The following is a 13,873-nucleotide window of genomic DNA, read 5'->3' on the forward strand; positions in this document are numbered from 1 at the left end:
GAGAAAATAGATGCGATAACCCCACAATTTCAAGATTCATGCCACAGATTAATTTAGGCACCATAGCAGTGGTGGTGTCACATCACTGTTTTTTGTAGCCTATACTGCATTCACACTTATGTCTCGAGATGTAACAGTATGAAAATTTCATATCACGATTAGTCACCAACTTAAGTTATCAGTAGCCTATCAGTATTATCGTGATATTGTTCAAATGTGTTCAAAACGGCTGATGCACTGAAATCATTTCATCAAGTTTTATTGAAAACAACAAATAAGATTTTCAGCACTGCACTTTTTGCTTGCATAAACATTAAAATAATGGGCCTTGGAGACTTAAAGTTGATGCTGGACAGTATTTACAGTGAGATTTTCAAAGCAGGTAAATTAAACACGGTTTTAGTGATCGTTTTATTGTGATAAATCTAATCGGATTTGATCGTGGTTTATCATTATATAACCGATATCGGTTACTGTTACATCCATCCTTTGCACTGTCCTGTCCTGCACCCGTCGTCTGCAACAACGTAGACCTATGCCTTAACCCGCGGTGACAAATTCTTATGTGTTTACCATATACATGGCTAATAAACAGATCTTCATCTTGAATCTAATGTGTTCTCATTTTCAGTATGCCTGGACATATTTGACCAAACGTCACAGATGGGTGAACAAAAGGCACCGGGGCCCTCTGCTGATAAATGTGAAGAACCTGGAGCTGAGAGTGGCCGTAATCAAGAGGGCCCAGAAGAAGCATGGTAGTAAACGTCTCAACTCCCCGTCATGTTCCTCCAGTCACTGCTACCAGCAGGTGCAAGACCATCTTCGTGATCTTCGCAGCATCTTTGGGTTGAAGTCATAGACAAGCCAGCTATTCTGATAGGCTACAGATTCAATCTGGCATGACATAAGTTATTTTCCTAAGTTACATTAGTTTCTGGCACTGACTACCCATTTGTTGAAACGGTTCAAACATTAAGCAAACTAATACACTGCTGAGACTTGTTGATTTTCTGTTTCTATTCATGAACAACCCTAATAAATATGTCCATATGATTTTGTTGATTTTCTGCAATACACCCATTTCATACTGTTGAATAAGCATTTTCTGTAAGTCTAGATTTGAATAATTGGATATGGCTGTTATGTTTAACAAAGGATTTAAAAAAAGGACTTACATGCTGTATTAGGGTAACCCAGGAACTTTAGTTATTGAAAACAGTTTTTTTTGTCTCCTGGTGAGCACATTTGATTGTTGCACCAACAATTCGCATGAATGGAAACTAGAAGCAAATTAGCATGCGTTTAGCTTCACAGTATATATAAATTATTGTTAGCGAAACAACACAAACTTGGTATTATTAAACACCTTACTCTTCAGGTTTAATACGTTTTATATGATCGGAAACGGCATTTGAGTGTAAACGGGCAGCACTACCTAGCTAACTACCGGTGGAGCTAGCTAGCCAACCCAGACAGTTTACTTTGTCAACCTAGCTAGCTAGACGAAGTACAGAATAAAGATGTTGCAAACAATACTTGAGCTCCCAATTGAAAAGCAGATATTTTATGCTGTACTTGGATTCTCGTGGACGGTATATCTATGGGAGGCCTACCTTGCGTACAGACAGGTAGGTTAACGTTATTGAAAGAGCATATGTTTCGTATCTGTCACCTCGTTCGCTGTTAGGTAGCTAGCTAATTAACCTAGCCAGTTATATGCTAAAGTTGAATTGCATCAGTCATCTATTTATTCATTTAGCTTTAGATATATTTAGCTTTAGACTGCCATAAATAGTCTGCCAAGAAAGAGCAGTGCTTGCAAATTACGTCATCATTAACTTGCATGAGGAAATTTACTTTTTTTATGATTCATTGCAGATATCACACGTGTCTTGTGTTTCTCCCCATGATCTATTGAAAGGTCATAATTTGAGTTGATGGCTTCCTTTTTTACCACACAGCGGAGAATATACAGGTCGACCCTGCACGTTCCCCAGGAACTGGGCAAGATCATGGACACAGACACCTTTGAGAAGTCACGCCTTTACCAACTGGACAAGAGCAACTTCAGTTTCTGGTCAGGGCTCTATTCAGAGACTGAGGGGACAGTAAGTAGAAGTAAAGCTCTGCAGTGTAACCTGATGCATTAGGAAGGATGGTCCTTATACATTCAATTTTCTCTCTATGTTGACACATTTTCCTGTAGTTTAACTTGGCTGCTTGTCTTATAGCTGATCTTGCTCCTGGGAGGAATCCCTTTCCTGTGGGGAGTAGCTGGAAATGTGATCGCTCGCTTTGGATTGAGTCCTGAGCATGAGGCGAGTTTACAACACTATAATTATAGACTACTGCATAATGGTGCATAAACACAGTGACAATATCCTACCGTTAGTACATTATGCACCCCTGTGCTCAATTTGTTTATTGTTATTTGTTTGTGTTATTTGTAGATCTCCCAGTCCCTTACATTCCTGACGCTGGCGACCCTGTTCAGTGCCTTCACTGGCCTTCCCTGGAGTATCTACAACACCTTTGTTATTGAGGAGAAGCACGGCTTCAACCAGCAGGTAAACTCTCCAAAACCCTAGAGGTTTTTCTTGCACGCCCACTCAGCTAAGCTAAAGTGTCAGATGGATTTTTCCTACTGCCCAGTGGCGGTTCTAGCAAGTTATACCTGGGATGACAATGGCTTATTACCTGGGATGGCAAGGTTATCTCCCCCAATACACATTTGAACTTGAGAGATGGCAACTGGGGTGGCAAGGCTTTTTTCAGGGGTGGCATCTGCCATCCTTTGCCACCCCCTAGAACTGCCAGTGCTACTGCCTCTGTGCCTCATCTTTTTCTCCTCTCTCTCTTCCCAGACAATTGGGTTCTTTCTGAAGGATGCGGTTAAGAAATTTGTTGTGACCCAGTGTATTCTGCTGCCTGTGACCTCCCTGCTCCTCTACATCATCAAGATAGGCGGAGACTACTTCTTCATTTACGCCTGGCTCTTCACTCTGGGCGTCTCTCTGGTTAGTCCTCACACAGATGACCTCACAGCATCCCTGGCCCTGCTCTTTCAGATCCACCCTACAGAAAGCCAGGAAGGATTGAAGCTTCTACTTATATTACTGCTCATCATTAAACAAAAACAAAAAAAGTCCATTGTTAGCTTAGATAGGTGATAGGTTCAGTTGATCTGCATTTACATTTTAAATCTAACTGTATAGGGGAGCTCATTCCACCATTATGGCGCCAAATTAGACGAGGGCTGTGACTGAGATGACTGAGCCTGTGTCCTCCTAGGGATGGCAGCACTAAGAGGCCAGCAGAAGTGGAAGAACGGTAGCCTCGTAAGACCATCCTGATCATCGAGAGTTCACTTTCAGTTTCTCTCTGCAGATCGGTCTGGCCTTCCACGTATCTAGAACGACTTCAGTGGGCAGGAGTACTTGCCTTCACAGACAAAACTTTAGCCAAATCCAGTCTGAAGAACGGCAAATGTGTCTTTTCCGCCAGGACCAGGATGATCTCATGAGGCTAGAAGAACGGGAGTGCTCGAGCTGAAGTTTGGAGCCTGACCATTATTGACAGATAGGGAGGGACTGTTCGCTTTTCCGTCCTGTAGGCGAGCATTAAGGTTTTGTACCTGATCCGAGGTGAAGTTGGAAGCTAGTGAAGGGTGCGGAGGGGGTTACATGGGAGAATTTGGATTGTTGCACAGGTCTGATGGTGGAGGCAGGCAGTCCGGCCAGCATAGAGATGCAATAGTCAAGGCGGGAGATGATGGGGTGGAATTTGGGGAGCTGAAGAACTAAGAGGCCTTTTGACCCTAAAGCTTTTAGTCAAAAAGGGGAGTGCTGTTTTACTGGCACCTTAAGATAATAATAACCAGATGGGATTTTGTACCAATGTATGGTTTGTACAGTAACTGAACAGTATATAGGAGGGGAGCAGAGCTGATTCTAGTCAGAGAACTGATATTGCACCCTTGCTGTGAACTTTGCTCTCTCCATGCATGGATGAACATTTAATGATTTTGTCCCAGCATGCTGAGAGTCTTTTTTATTTTTTTTAAATATTTTTATTATTATTATTATTTTGGTATAATGACAAGTGCCTGAACCAGGAATTGCGCTTCTTCTGTCGTGAGGAACGGACATATCTTTCAATTGTTGTTGAGGGAGAATCTACAGAAGTGGGCTATTGCTGTGATGTTGGCCATACAGGACAGTTGATCATCCAGGATCCCCCCAAGGTTTTTGGTTGTCTGGGAGGGGGACACAGTGGTGTTCTCAATAGTAATGGAAAAGACTATTGCATATTCCAATTAGTTGAATGAATCTGTTTTCTCAGGTGCTGGTGACCATTTATGCTGATTACATCGCCCCTCTGTTTGACAAGTTCACTCCCTTGCCAGAGGGAGAGCTTAAGACGGATATTGAGACCATGGCCAAGTCCATCAGTTTCCCCCTCACTAAAGTCTATGTAGTTGAAGGTAAGACACTTACAGTAGAACCTCAGAGATCCGATTCTGAACCCATCGGGAATGAGGGTCATTCGGATGTCTGAAATGTTTGTAACTCTGAAAGTGACATCAAAATACAGTACACCAAATTTACAAAATACAGTATTTATTTATTTAAAACTCAGAATAAATCAATCAATAAATACTCTATAACAATCGGAAAGGCATTGGAATTGCAATCAAATAACCAACTATACTTGTGTTTTGGGCTAGCCATTTTTTACAGTAAAATGTTACATTTGACGACTACTTTCGGTTTTGACAACCGTACGGTTGACCAGACTTTTCGGACCTTTGATGTTTGTATCTGAGGTTCTACTGTATAATGCTCTCAATAGCTAAGCATCACCTTTTTCTGCCTGTCCTCTCCTCCTCAAAGATGAATTTCTCTTCACTGTATATGAATACACAAATGACAGTTTTTTACTTTGATATTACAGTCATGTTCCAGAGGTTCCCTAAATATTCCTTTCTGACCCACCAGGTTCCAAACGCTCCTCCCACAGCAACGCCTACTTTTATGGCTTTTTCAAGAACAAGCGCATCGTTCTGTTTGATACGCTGCTGGAGGACTACTCCCCCCTCAACAAGGCTGGAGAGTCTGAGCCAGAGCCGGCAGAGGACAACGACATGCCCACCGAGGTCAAACACAAACCCAAGGTCAGAGATACACTTACATGGACTGATAGTGGTAACACATAACCATACACATGGTCACATTGACACATACACACTTTCTATGAGGTTTTGTTTTATTATTTGATTCAGATAGATTTTTGCCAGACGTTGACATATGGGGACTAGATTTTGAACATTTTAGGGGGGCTCACACTGACATATCTCTCCTGCAGTTCAAACTTTGGCTTGGATGACGCAATGTCTATACTGTATCTCTTTCTCCAGAACAAGAGGCAAGGCTGCAACAACTCTGAGATTCTGGCGGTTCTGGGCCATGAGCTAGGCCACTGGAAGCTGGGTCACACAGTGAAGAACATTGTCATCAGCCAGGTGTGTTGGATAATGTGGTATTGTAGTATAGCATTTCTATACTATTACTATTTCTATTTCAAACTATTACATTTAGCAAACTCCAGGATGTCTGGGAAGCTATTTACTATCAGCGTTTGCTATTTACTGACAAGGACCAGAATCACAATATGCTCTGCTAATGCCGGGCTCAGACTACAGGATTTTTAGGCCGATTTATCCCCGATTCACCCCTCCCGACAATCTGAGGAGAAATCTGGTCTGGAACGTTGGTCGGGGCCGATGATAGGCCCAGATTATCTTGTAATGTGAGGGGTTTACAGATCCAATCTTATACCTCCCGATCGGCTCGCAGACCCATCGGGGCGGCCCCGATAATATCAAACATGTTTGATATTTAAGATTATTACGTCCCGACTTTACAAGTGAGACGGCGAGACCAGTGGTTCGTTGCTCCCTCGGGCACGATAAGATCCTGTAGTGTGTGCTGAGCCGTTATTTTCAAATCTTGCTGTGTGTGTTTGTTTGAGATGCGCAATAAGAATATCTGTTAAGATTCTCCTTATGTGCGTGATATAACCCGATTTCGAAATTGGTTAGGATTTTAAATATCCTGTAATGTGAGCCCGGCATATGTCTGACCATTTGTTTTGGGGAGCAGCAATAAAAGCTCAGTTCAGAGGAGTTCATAACTCCTGGGCACATCAGAAACGGCAGGAAGTATTTAGGGTGGGGGGTGGGGTTGAGTGGGTGATCAGTCAGGGTAGGTGATTTAGGGGTGTTTATCTCACTTAAAGGGCAATGCTAGTTTTTGACAACCTGGACCTTATTTACGACATATTATAAGAAGTTTGACTCACCGAGATCACTTTGGTGTAGTTCGGAGGCCTGTAGAAGAAATTTAAAATCCAGCGCGAGCCAGTATATCCATGTAATGACGGTGATCGGGGCACCGAGAATGCAGTTTCTCAAAATCTATTTTCGGCCGCTAAACGGTTGTTTTCATCAATCAGATTGGATGAATCGACAGTTGAGATTCCTCAACGCGAGGCATTGTTGTCGTTTTCAAATACGGGGTCTTTAGCCTCTGTAATATGACCACTTGCTCCAGCACGCATGCGCACAGGCCAGCGCGCAGACTGGCTATTCTCCGGCTCACATTCTCTGCGCTAAGATCGTTGTTGGTGCCGAGAATATTGTCGTCGTCATTCGTCAGCAACAATCCGATCGTAGCGCAGAGAATGTGAGCCGGAGAATAGCCAGTCTGCGCGCTGGCCTGTGCGCATGCGTGCTGGAGCAAGTGGGGAAAGGCGTGTAAAGATCATATTACAGAGGCTAAAGACCCCGTATTTGAAAACGACAACAATGCCTCGCGTTGAGGAATCTCAACTGTCGATTCATCCAATCTGATTGATGAAAACAACCGTTTAGCGGCCGAAAATAGATTTTGAGAAACTGCATTCTCGGTGCCCCGATCACCGTCATTACATGGATATACTGGCTCGCGCTGGATTTTAAATTTCTTCTACAGGCCTCCGAACTACACCAAAGTGATCTCGGTGAGTCAAACTTCTTATAATATGTCGTAAATAAGGTCCAGGTTGTCAAAAACGAGCATTGCCCTTTAAAGGAGTAGTAAAGGGAAAATCATGTTTAGCCCTGTTTTAAGGTTACTTATGATCATATACAATGGTTCAGATCAAAAAGTTGACAAAACTAGCACTTTTGAGAAAGTCTTATTTTCATGGGATTATACACCAATTAAAACATACTCATGAATATTATATTCAATCTCTGTCAAGTCTACACTAAATTCTGGCGGAAAATTCTATATACTGTACCTTTAAAGACAGTTGCAATGTTTGAACGCTATGGTTCTGGGAAACTTGACTGACTAAGAATACGTTTATCACATATGGAACACCCTGTGGTGGTAAAAAAAAAAAAAATGGCTTTATGCGTTTGAGAAACAAGGCTACTTTTTTGCGAACAAGTTTTCCATGACAAGAATCACTGTGATCACTGGCATCTGATCTACTTTCCAATGTTCCAATGTCTAGCCTATACTATTAGCATTCATGTTAGCACATACAGAGTTAACAGTTTGTAGAAATGACAGAATGAACATGTGTTGTGATCATGTTGATTATACCTGAACTCTCCGACGTCTATCCTCCCAGATGAATTCCTTCTTGTGCTTCTTCCTCTTCGCTGTTCTGATTGGACGGAAAGAGCTGTTCCTGGCCTTTGGTTTCCATGACAGCCAGCCCACTTTGATCGGATTGATGATCATCTTCCAGTTCATCTTCTCTCCGTACAATGAGGTACTGTAACTATCTCCTCGGTAGTGCTTTCCAGTGCCATTGCAACTTTTCTCATTAGGACTAAATGTTCAATTGCATGATCAATGGTTGAACTGTATGAAAGTCCTTGAATACATAATAACATGCTATTTGATATCCTAGAGTCTGGAGTTGCTATTTCCGTTCTCTCCCATCCCCCCAGCTCCTGTCTTTCTGTCTGACGGTTCTGAGTCGCCGGTTCGAGTTCCAGGCGGATGCCTTCGCTCGGGGCATGGGCAAGGCCTCAGAGCTTTACTCTGCACTCATCAAGCTGAACAAGGACAACCTGGGCTTCCCTGTGGCTGACTGGCTGTTCTCCATGTGGCACTACTCCCACCCCCCCCTCCTGGAGAGGCTCAGGGCTCTGGGGATCAAGCAGGACTGACGGGGCCGAAGGGGGAGACGCGACCGCTAGCTCCCCCTAAAGGCCTCCGCAGGCCACTGCAGGCCCTCTGATGTACCGCTCTGTCCCTCACTTTCTTTCTTTATCTCTCTCTGTACCCCTGTCCCATTATTGTTCCTTCTGTTGTGCCCTCCTTACCTCATGCATATTTTTTTTCAAATGGTTCCTTTTGTTTTATTCTCCTTTGTTTCAAACTATTTGCACAAAACCAAATGGATCAGCACAAGCAGCCTCGCATATAAAAAATAATACAGAGCATGAGATGGGGAAACAGCTGTGCTTTTTCAAGGCAAACTTTGAGATACCTTGTATATGAGACAGTCATAAGTCAGGAGCTGTGCAAAATTCTTGTTGCCAGTATAGCTTACATTCTGCAAGGGTTTCTCATATTTTGTTTTTATTTTTTATTTTTAATTCAATTTTATTTATTAAAACATAATTCCTAATGTAATTAAAGATTCCATCATTCAGAAATGCTCCTAACACCTCAAAGTGTACTCACCATTGTCTACTTCATCAATATACATTACCATACTAAGAGGGAACTCTTGAGATGTTAAAATCATACTATGAAAGGGCATCCCCCAATATCAAAAGTATCAGTGCATAGCAACTGATTACTTTGGATCTACAGTGAATGGACTTTTGAACTTACATGTACATTATATCCATGTAGACTTTACTGGTTGAACTCTAGAAATGTTCAGGGGTTCATTGAAGACTGGCAATTCAAAGGGTTTGTCACATTTCATATTAACTCATGACTTGAGATTAATCATTACTGAAGTTATATTATAAGATTTGAGTGCCTGTATATTCTCCCAGGGATCTCTGTTTGTATAAATATTGACTGAAAAGTAGCACTTTGGCCAATACGAATTACATAAAGGAATTACAATTTAACCTTTAGATTTTTTTTACAACACCATTGGCTTTGTTTTAACTGTGCTTGTTTGTAAACAAAAACCTGACCATTACCTTTAAATAATTATTTACTTTAAATGGCAAATGAAATGAGGGTGAAAGTGAATGCAATTTTTTGGGGGAATATTTGAATGTGTTTTGAATTATTGTGTTGAACAATGTGTCCTTGCTTAGTTTCTTCTCTTGTTTTGGGGCCTGTGTGTGTGCAAGCTGTGATTTACTGTGAACCCCAGTTTGACGGACATATATAAAGGCAAGGGGCCTTGGGAGTCTATGGCACCACACATGACACACAGCTTTTGGTTTGATACAGAAGTAGATATTGTACTATTCTTGCAGAATTGGGAATAAAATCCCTCCAAGCATTTATTTTTTCCTTTTTTCTTGGTAGTGGCATACACAGCAAGTATGTTTCCATGTTTGTATATCACCAGCTTTCACAAATAAATGGCTTCAGTTTGGCCTATTTTGGTAAAATACACGTTCAGTGCATAATAAAGCACGTAAACTAGACAAGGATCACGCTGCTACGTGATGAGGTGGTGAGCAACACGTAAACTAGACAAGGGTCACGCGGCTACGTAGTGAGCGCACAGAGGTGAGTGCTGCGCATGCTGTCCGCTATCGGACTGTACCACTAGGCATAGGGGTAAACTCATTTTTCAGTGAGGAATCGTATATATTTTAAGTCTGCTGCTAGTTGTTAAATACTGGATGTTGGCAAATGATAAATATAAACATCATACAAGTGGCATAATATTAAGCATAAAGTGAAACGTTTATTTAATTTATATACAATTACAACGGCGCGTGTGTTAAGCGCACCCCTTGCTGTGTACTGGAAAGGTCCTGTTTTGGTTATTTTGGTTGACAAGGGCAAATCTATTCACTTAATTTCGGTGAGCATGATGGCGAGGTTTCTAAGGCCTAATGTTAGGAGTTTCCTCACCACACAGTTAAGGATGTCATCCGACCAGGTAAAGTCATGATACAATGGATTACAGGCTCACACAGTGCTATTTTTGCTGTCACAATTTTGCTGAAATCCAATAAATTGTTGGAATTCAAATTACCCATTGCTTTGGGCTGTATTGAGACTGTTATAATCATAATGGCTAGTCCCGTTAACGGTTGCAATGTCAGTATAAACTGGGCTTATCCACAGGTCCCATTTTACTAGAACCCACTGTTCTGGGATGAATGCATCCCAGTATGAATGGAAATGTTGCCAATTGTCTCTCACAATGGTATAGATGTTGAGAGAAATGTTCTTGTCAATCCTGTGGCTACACGAATATTTATTACAAGATTTGGCAAATGAACAAGGTGTGATCTATTTGGTAAAACGAAATAAACAAGTTAAGAGTGAACCTGTGGTCCCCCACCCCTGATGCATGTTGTCGTCTTCTCTTTGATCTAGCAGTCAGTAAAATTGACGAAATGTCAAAAAGGTGGAAATAATTGGTTTCCTTTCGGCCAAGAGAATCTAGCTAGCCTTGTTTCGAGCAGTTAGCACGAAGAATATCTGCCTGCATTCATTCTCATTCCATTTTCAGCGAAGTTTGGCCACAGACCTCCTATGTCACTGAGAGCCTGTTTCATTCGCCCATGCGTCCCATGCCTGACATCCTGTCGACTCACAAGCTTTTTTTTCAGTTTGATCGTTTGCAGCTAAATGAAAGGATTCAGCTGAGTATGTCTGCAACTTTTGACCATTGTGTTATATTCGTCCTGCATAAACTATGATTGCACTGTTAAGCAAATATTAAGTTAAGACAAAAAGCATACAATTAGTGGATTCCTTGAGTGTTTTGCTCATTTTGAGTACATCCTATGTTCCATCAATGTTTTAGCTCGGTCTGTGTCCCTCTACTGTCCGTATAGTGTTACTACAGCCATATATGCTCAATGCGTTCTACACAAGACCCACCAAAAGAGCTTGTAAAGATCTCAAACCCTGAACTCTTACTTTTACTGAGACACCAAGCATAGTTTTTTTTTATCTACAAAGCAAAATGTACTTGGCAATGGAAAAATTAATTGTGGCATGTGCCCCTCTGGAGGTGGGCTCTGATACATGAGTGAAGGACACACACACAGGACAGACGGACACATGTACTGGGGTAAATGTAATGTCCCACCCCACCCCTTTGACTTTGTTGGGGTGCGGGACAATATTAGTGAATTTTAGAATGTATGAGCAGCACATTGCAGTTGGGTTTCACTTCCATTTTTTGTGTCAGATAATAAAGCAGCTCATAACAATCCATGGTATGGTTATTATATCACAGCTAAGGTTATTATGTCACAGCTAAGGGGCGTTGTTTAGCCCTACGCAAAGCTGAGGATATCGTCTCTTTTATTCATAATGACAGCCTTCCCTTGTGGAAAATTTGAAGGGCACAAGTAGCCTACCATTTTCTTCAAGGGGACCTCTGCTTTGTGTGTTGTCAATAGTCTATAATGTTCAGTGTTTTATTATTTCCTTCTTGACTGTCTTTCCCATGGTTCAGTTGGGTGAGCTGGGCAAAGGTGCAGGAAAGGGAGGAGGAGGAGGAGGATCAATCCGAGAGGCGGGAGGAGCTTTGGGGAAGAAGCAGGCTGCAGAGGAGGAGATGTATTTCAAGTAAGTGTGACTCAACGCTCTGATACTGTAGACCAGTGGTCCCCAACCACTGGTGCCGGGCCGCGACCCATTCGCTACCGGACCGCACAGAAAGGATGAATTGTGTGCTCGCACTTGCCCACGCTGGGTTTGATCTTGGGTCCCCTGACTTGCCAATGCACATGACAACCTTGCATAAACACCGCTTTAGCCAGCCACGCCACCACCGCCAACCTAGCGGTTGCGGGTGCGGGTTTATACTGAGGAACCTGTTCAGCTAGGTTACATAAATATGCACATAAATATGCAACCTTACTACTGAGGTCAATCATAACTTGGCGAGGTGTACTCTTACCCATTACTGACTCAATCTATCTCTCTCTCTCTCTCTCTGCACCTTGCTCCTCTTTCCCCGCCTTTCTCTCTCCACCCTCCTTTTCCCCCTGTTCCATGCCTGTCTTTTCTCTACCTCTCCTTTTCCTCTCACCCTTACTCTCTCCCTCTCCCTGTTTATCTCTCTCTCTCTGCAGACGTAAAGAACAGGAGCAGCTTGCTGCCCTGAAGCAGCACCACCAGGAGGAGATCGACCATCACAAGAAGGAGATCGAGCGTCTGCAGCGCGAGATTGACCGCCACAAGGGCAAGATCAGGAAGCTGAAGCACGATGACTGAGACGCTCCATCCTGAAGAACCTCCGTTCCAATGACTTAACCAGGCTCTGCTGTTCTTCATTGCCAAAGCACTTAATCAATAGCCTGCACTGCATCTCAAGGCCTGCTGTGTGAATGTTCGGTTGAACGTACTGTATATGCTTGCTATTATTACTACAACTTTTTGAAGTGGGTTAATGTTCTCATGGCATTATGCTCTTAGTTATTATGCACCCTCACCTTTGTGCTAGTGCTTACCTTTATGGCCTCAACTACTACGACAGTTGTAGTTAAAGGGAAGGAAGGGATTTCACAGAAATAATATGGACTGTCCTTTATTAAGTCATATTGTTCCATCTCCCACCATGCCAATGCTCTCATTTTGTCAATTCAATAAAGTCAATTTGTTGAAGACTGTTGTCTTATCTTGGTTAATAGATAAGGTGACTGATAATGTATTAATCTGGAGTATAGCTCTAGGCCTATATTATGTTTATTTTTTTTATTTTTTTTTTAACTTTAGACGAGAGTACACTACTGTCATATGTCACTATTACAGTTAAAGGAGAAGGCTCTTTTTCGACAACCTGGACCTTATTTACGGCATATTATAAGACGTTTGACTGACCGAGATAACTTTGGTGTAGGCCTAATTCGTCTGTAGAAGAAATTTTAAATCCAGCGAGAGCCAAGTATATCCATGTAATGGCGGCGGACGGGGCACCGAGAATGCAGCTTCTAAAAAATGTATTTTCTGCCATGAAACGGTTGTTTTCATCGATCTATTTTTATGAATCGCTAGTTGTGTGTCCATAGAGCGAGGGCTTGTTGTGGTTGTGGGAACACATTAGATATGTCTATGTACAGTACAAGTGTTAGAAAGGGAATACCCCTCTTTACAGTGCAATACTATAGGGATCAGTGCATCAGTAGTACAGTTGTACATTTGTAACCATAGTGACGGACCTCTCATGGCAGACAGGCCTCAACACTGACTACACTGACCTCCTCCCCCTTGCACCTCCGAGCCCCGAACTCACATCCTGTCATTGTCACAACAACAAGCCCATCTCCTGGAGTGACACAGAGGTGGTCGGAGTCTTTGGAACACTGCGGGATCTTGACACACACATACTTGGTGGCTGATTCTGAAATGAAAAATGAGAATTACAGGGTCAAGTCACACACACACATACACACACACAGACAAGTAAGGTAGTCAAACACAGTGAGATCTAAAATAGGATACTCCACTCGATACATAACTACAGTACACAGGGTCCCATTCTGGCCCTCCTTTTGTGCTATTGGTTTACCTTGAGCATGTGGGAACCTTTTCTGGGGCCCAGGCCACAGACATACTGGACCAGACTGGGTGTAGGGAGTGTCCGGAGGGTGGCGATAGAGACCATGCACGTCTGGTATAAAAAGAAGGCTCGTCCTTTC

General features: G+C 42.5%; 2 protein-coding genes across 2 annotated transcripts; both read left to right on the plus strand.

The window, feature by feature from the left end:
- Nucleotides 1-1,276: 1,276 nt before the first annotated feature.
- zmpste24 (zinc metallopeptidase, STE24 homolog) lies at nt 1,277-9,591 on the plus strand. The gene is made up of 10 exons (XM_084450715.1): nt 1,277-1,631; nt 1,965-2,111; nt 2,235-2,321; nt 2,454-2,570; nt 2,868-3,020; nt 4,345-4,486; nt 5,001-5,176; nt 5,420-5,524; nt 7,684-7,827; nt 8,009-9,591. Exons 1-10 carry the CDS (start codon nt 1,524-1,526, stop codon nt 8,228-8,230), a joined length of 1,401 nt encoding a protein of 466 aa, XP_084306841.1. The 5' UTR covers nt 1,277-1,523; the 3' UTR covers nt 8,231-9,591.
- A 462-nt stretch (nt 9,592-10,053) lies between these two features.
- atp5if1b (ATP synthase inhibitory factor subunit 1b) lies at nt 10,054-12,819 on the plus strand. The gene is made up of 3 exons (XM_084450637.1): nt 10,054-10,149; nt 11,686-11,798; nt 12,308-12,819. Exons 1-3 carry the CDS (start codon nt 10,078-10,080, stop codon nt 12,447-12,449), a joined length of 327 nt encoding a protein of 108 aa, XP_084306763.1. The 5' UTR covers nt 10,054-10,077; the 3' UTR covers nt 12,450-12,819.
- Nucleotides 12,820-13,873: the final 1,054 nt, after the last annotated feature.

Source organism: Borostomias antarcticus (genome assembly GCF_949987555.1).
Source record: "Borostomias antarcticus genome assembly, chromosome: 16".
NCBI lineage: Eukaryota > Metazoa > Chordata > Actinopteri > Stomiiformes > Stomiidae > Borostomias > Borostomias antarcticus.

Coding starts and splice junctions, on each gene's coding strand:
- atp5if1b (XM_084450637.1), top strand. CDS start 10,078: ATGATGGCGAGGTTTCTAAGGCCTAATGTTAGGAGTTTCCTCACCACA. Junction 10,150..11,685: donor TAAGGATGTCATCCGACCAG/GTAAAGTCATGA, acceptor CCCATGGTTCAG/TTGGGTGAGCTGGGCAAAGG. Junction 11,799..12,307: donor GAGGAGGAGATGTATTTCAA/GTAAGTGTGACT, acceptor CTCTCTCTGCAG/ACGTAAAGAACAGGAGCAGC.
- zmpste24 (XM_084450715.1), top strand. CDS start 1,524: ATGTTGCAAACAATACTTGAGCTCCCAATTGAAAAGCAGATATTTTAT. Junction 2,322..2,453: donor GATTGAGTCCTGAGCATGAG/GCGAGTTTACAA, acceptor TGTTATTTGTAG/ATCTCCCAGTCCCTTACATT. Junction 5,525..7,683: donor AGAACATTGTCATCAGCCAG/GTGTGTTGGATA, acceptor CTATCCTCCCAG/ATGAATTCCTTCTTGTGCTT.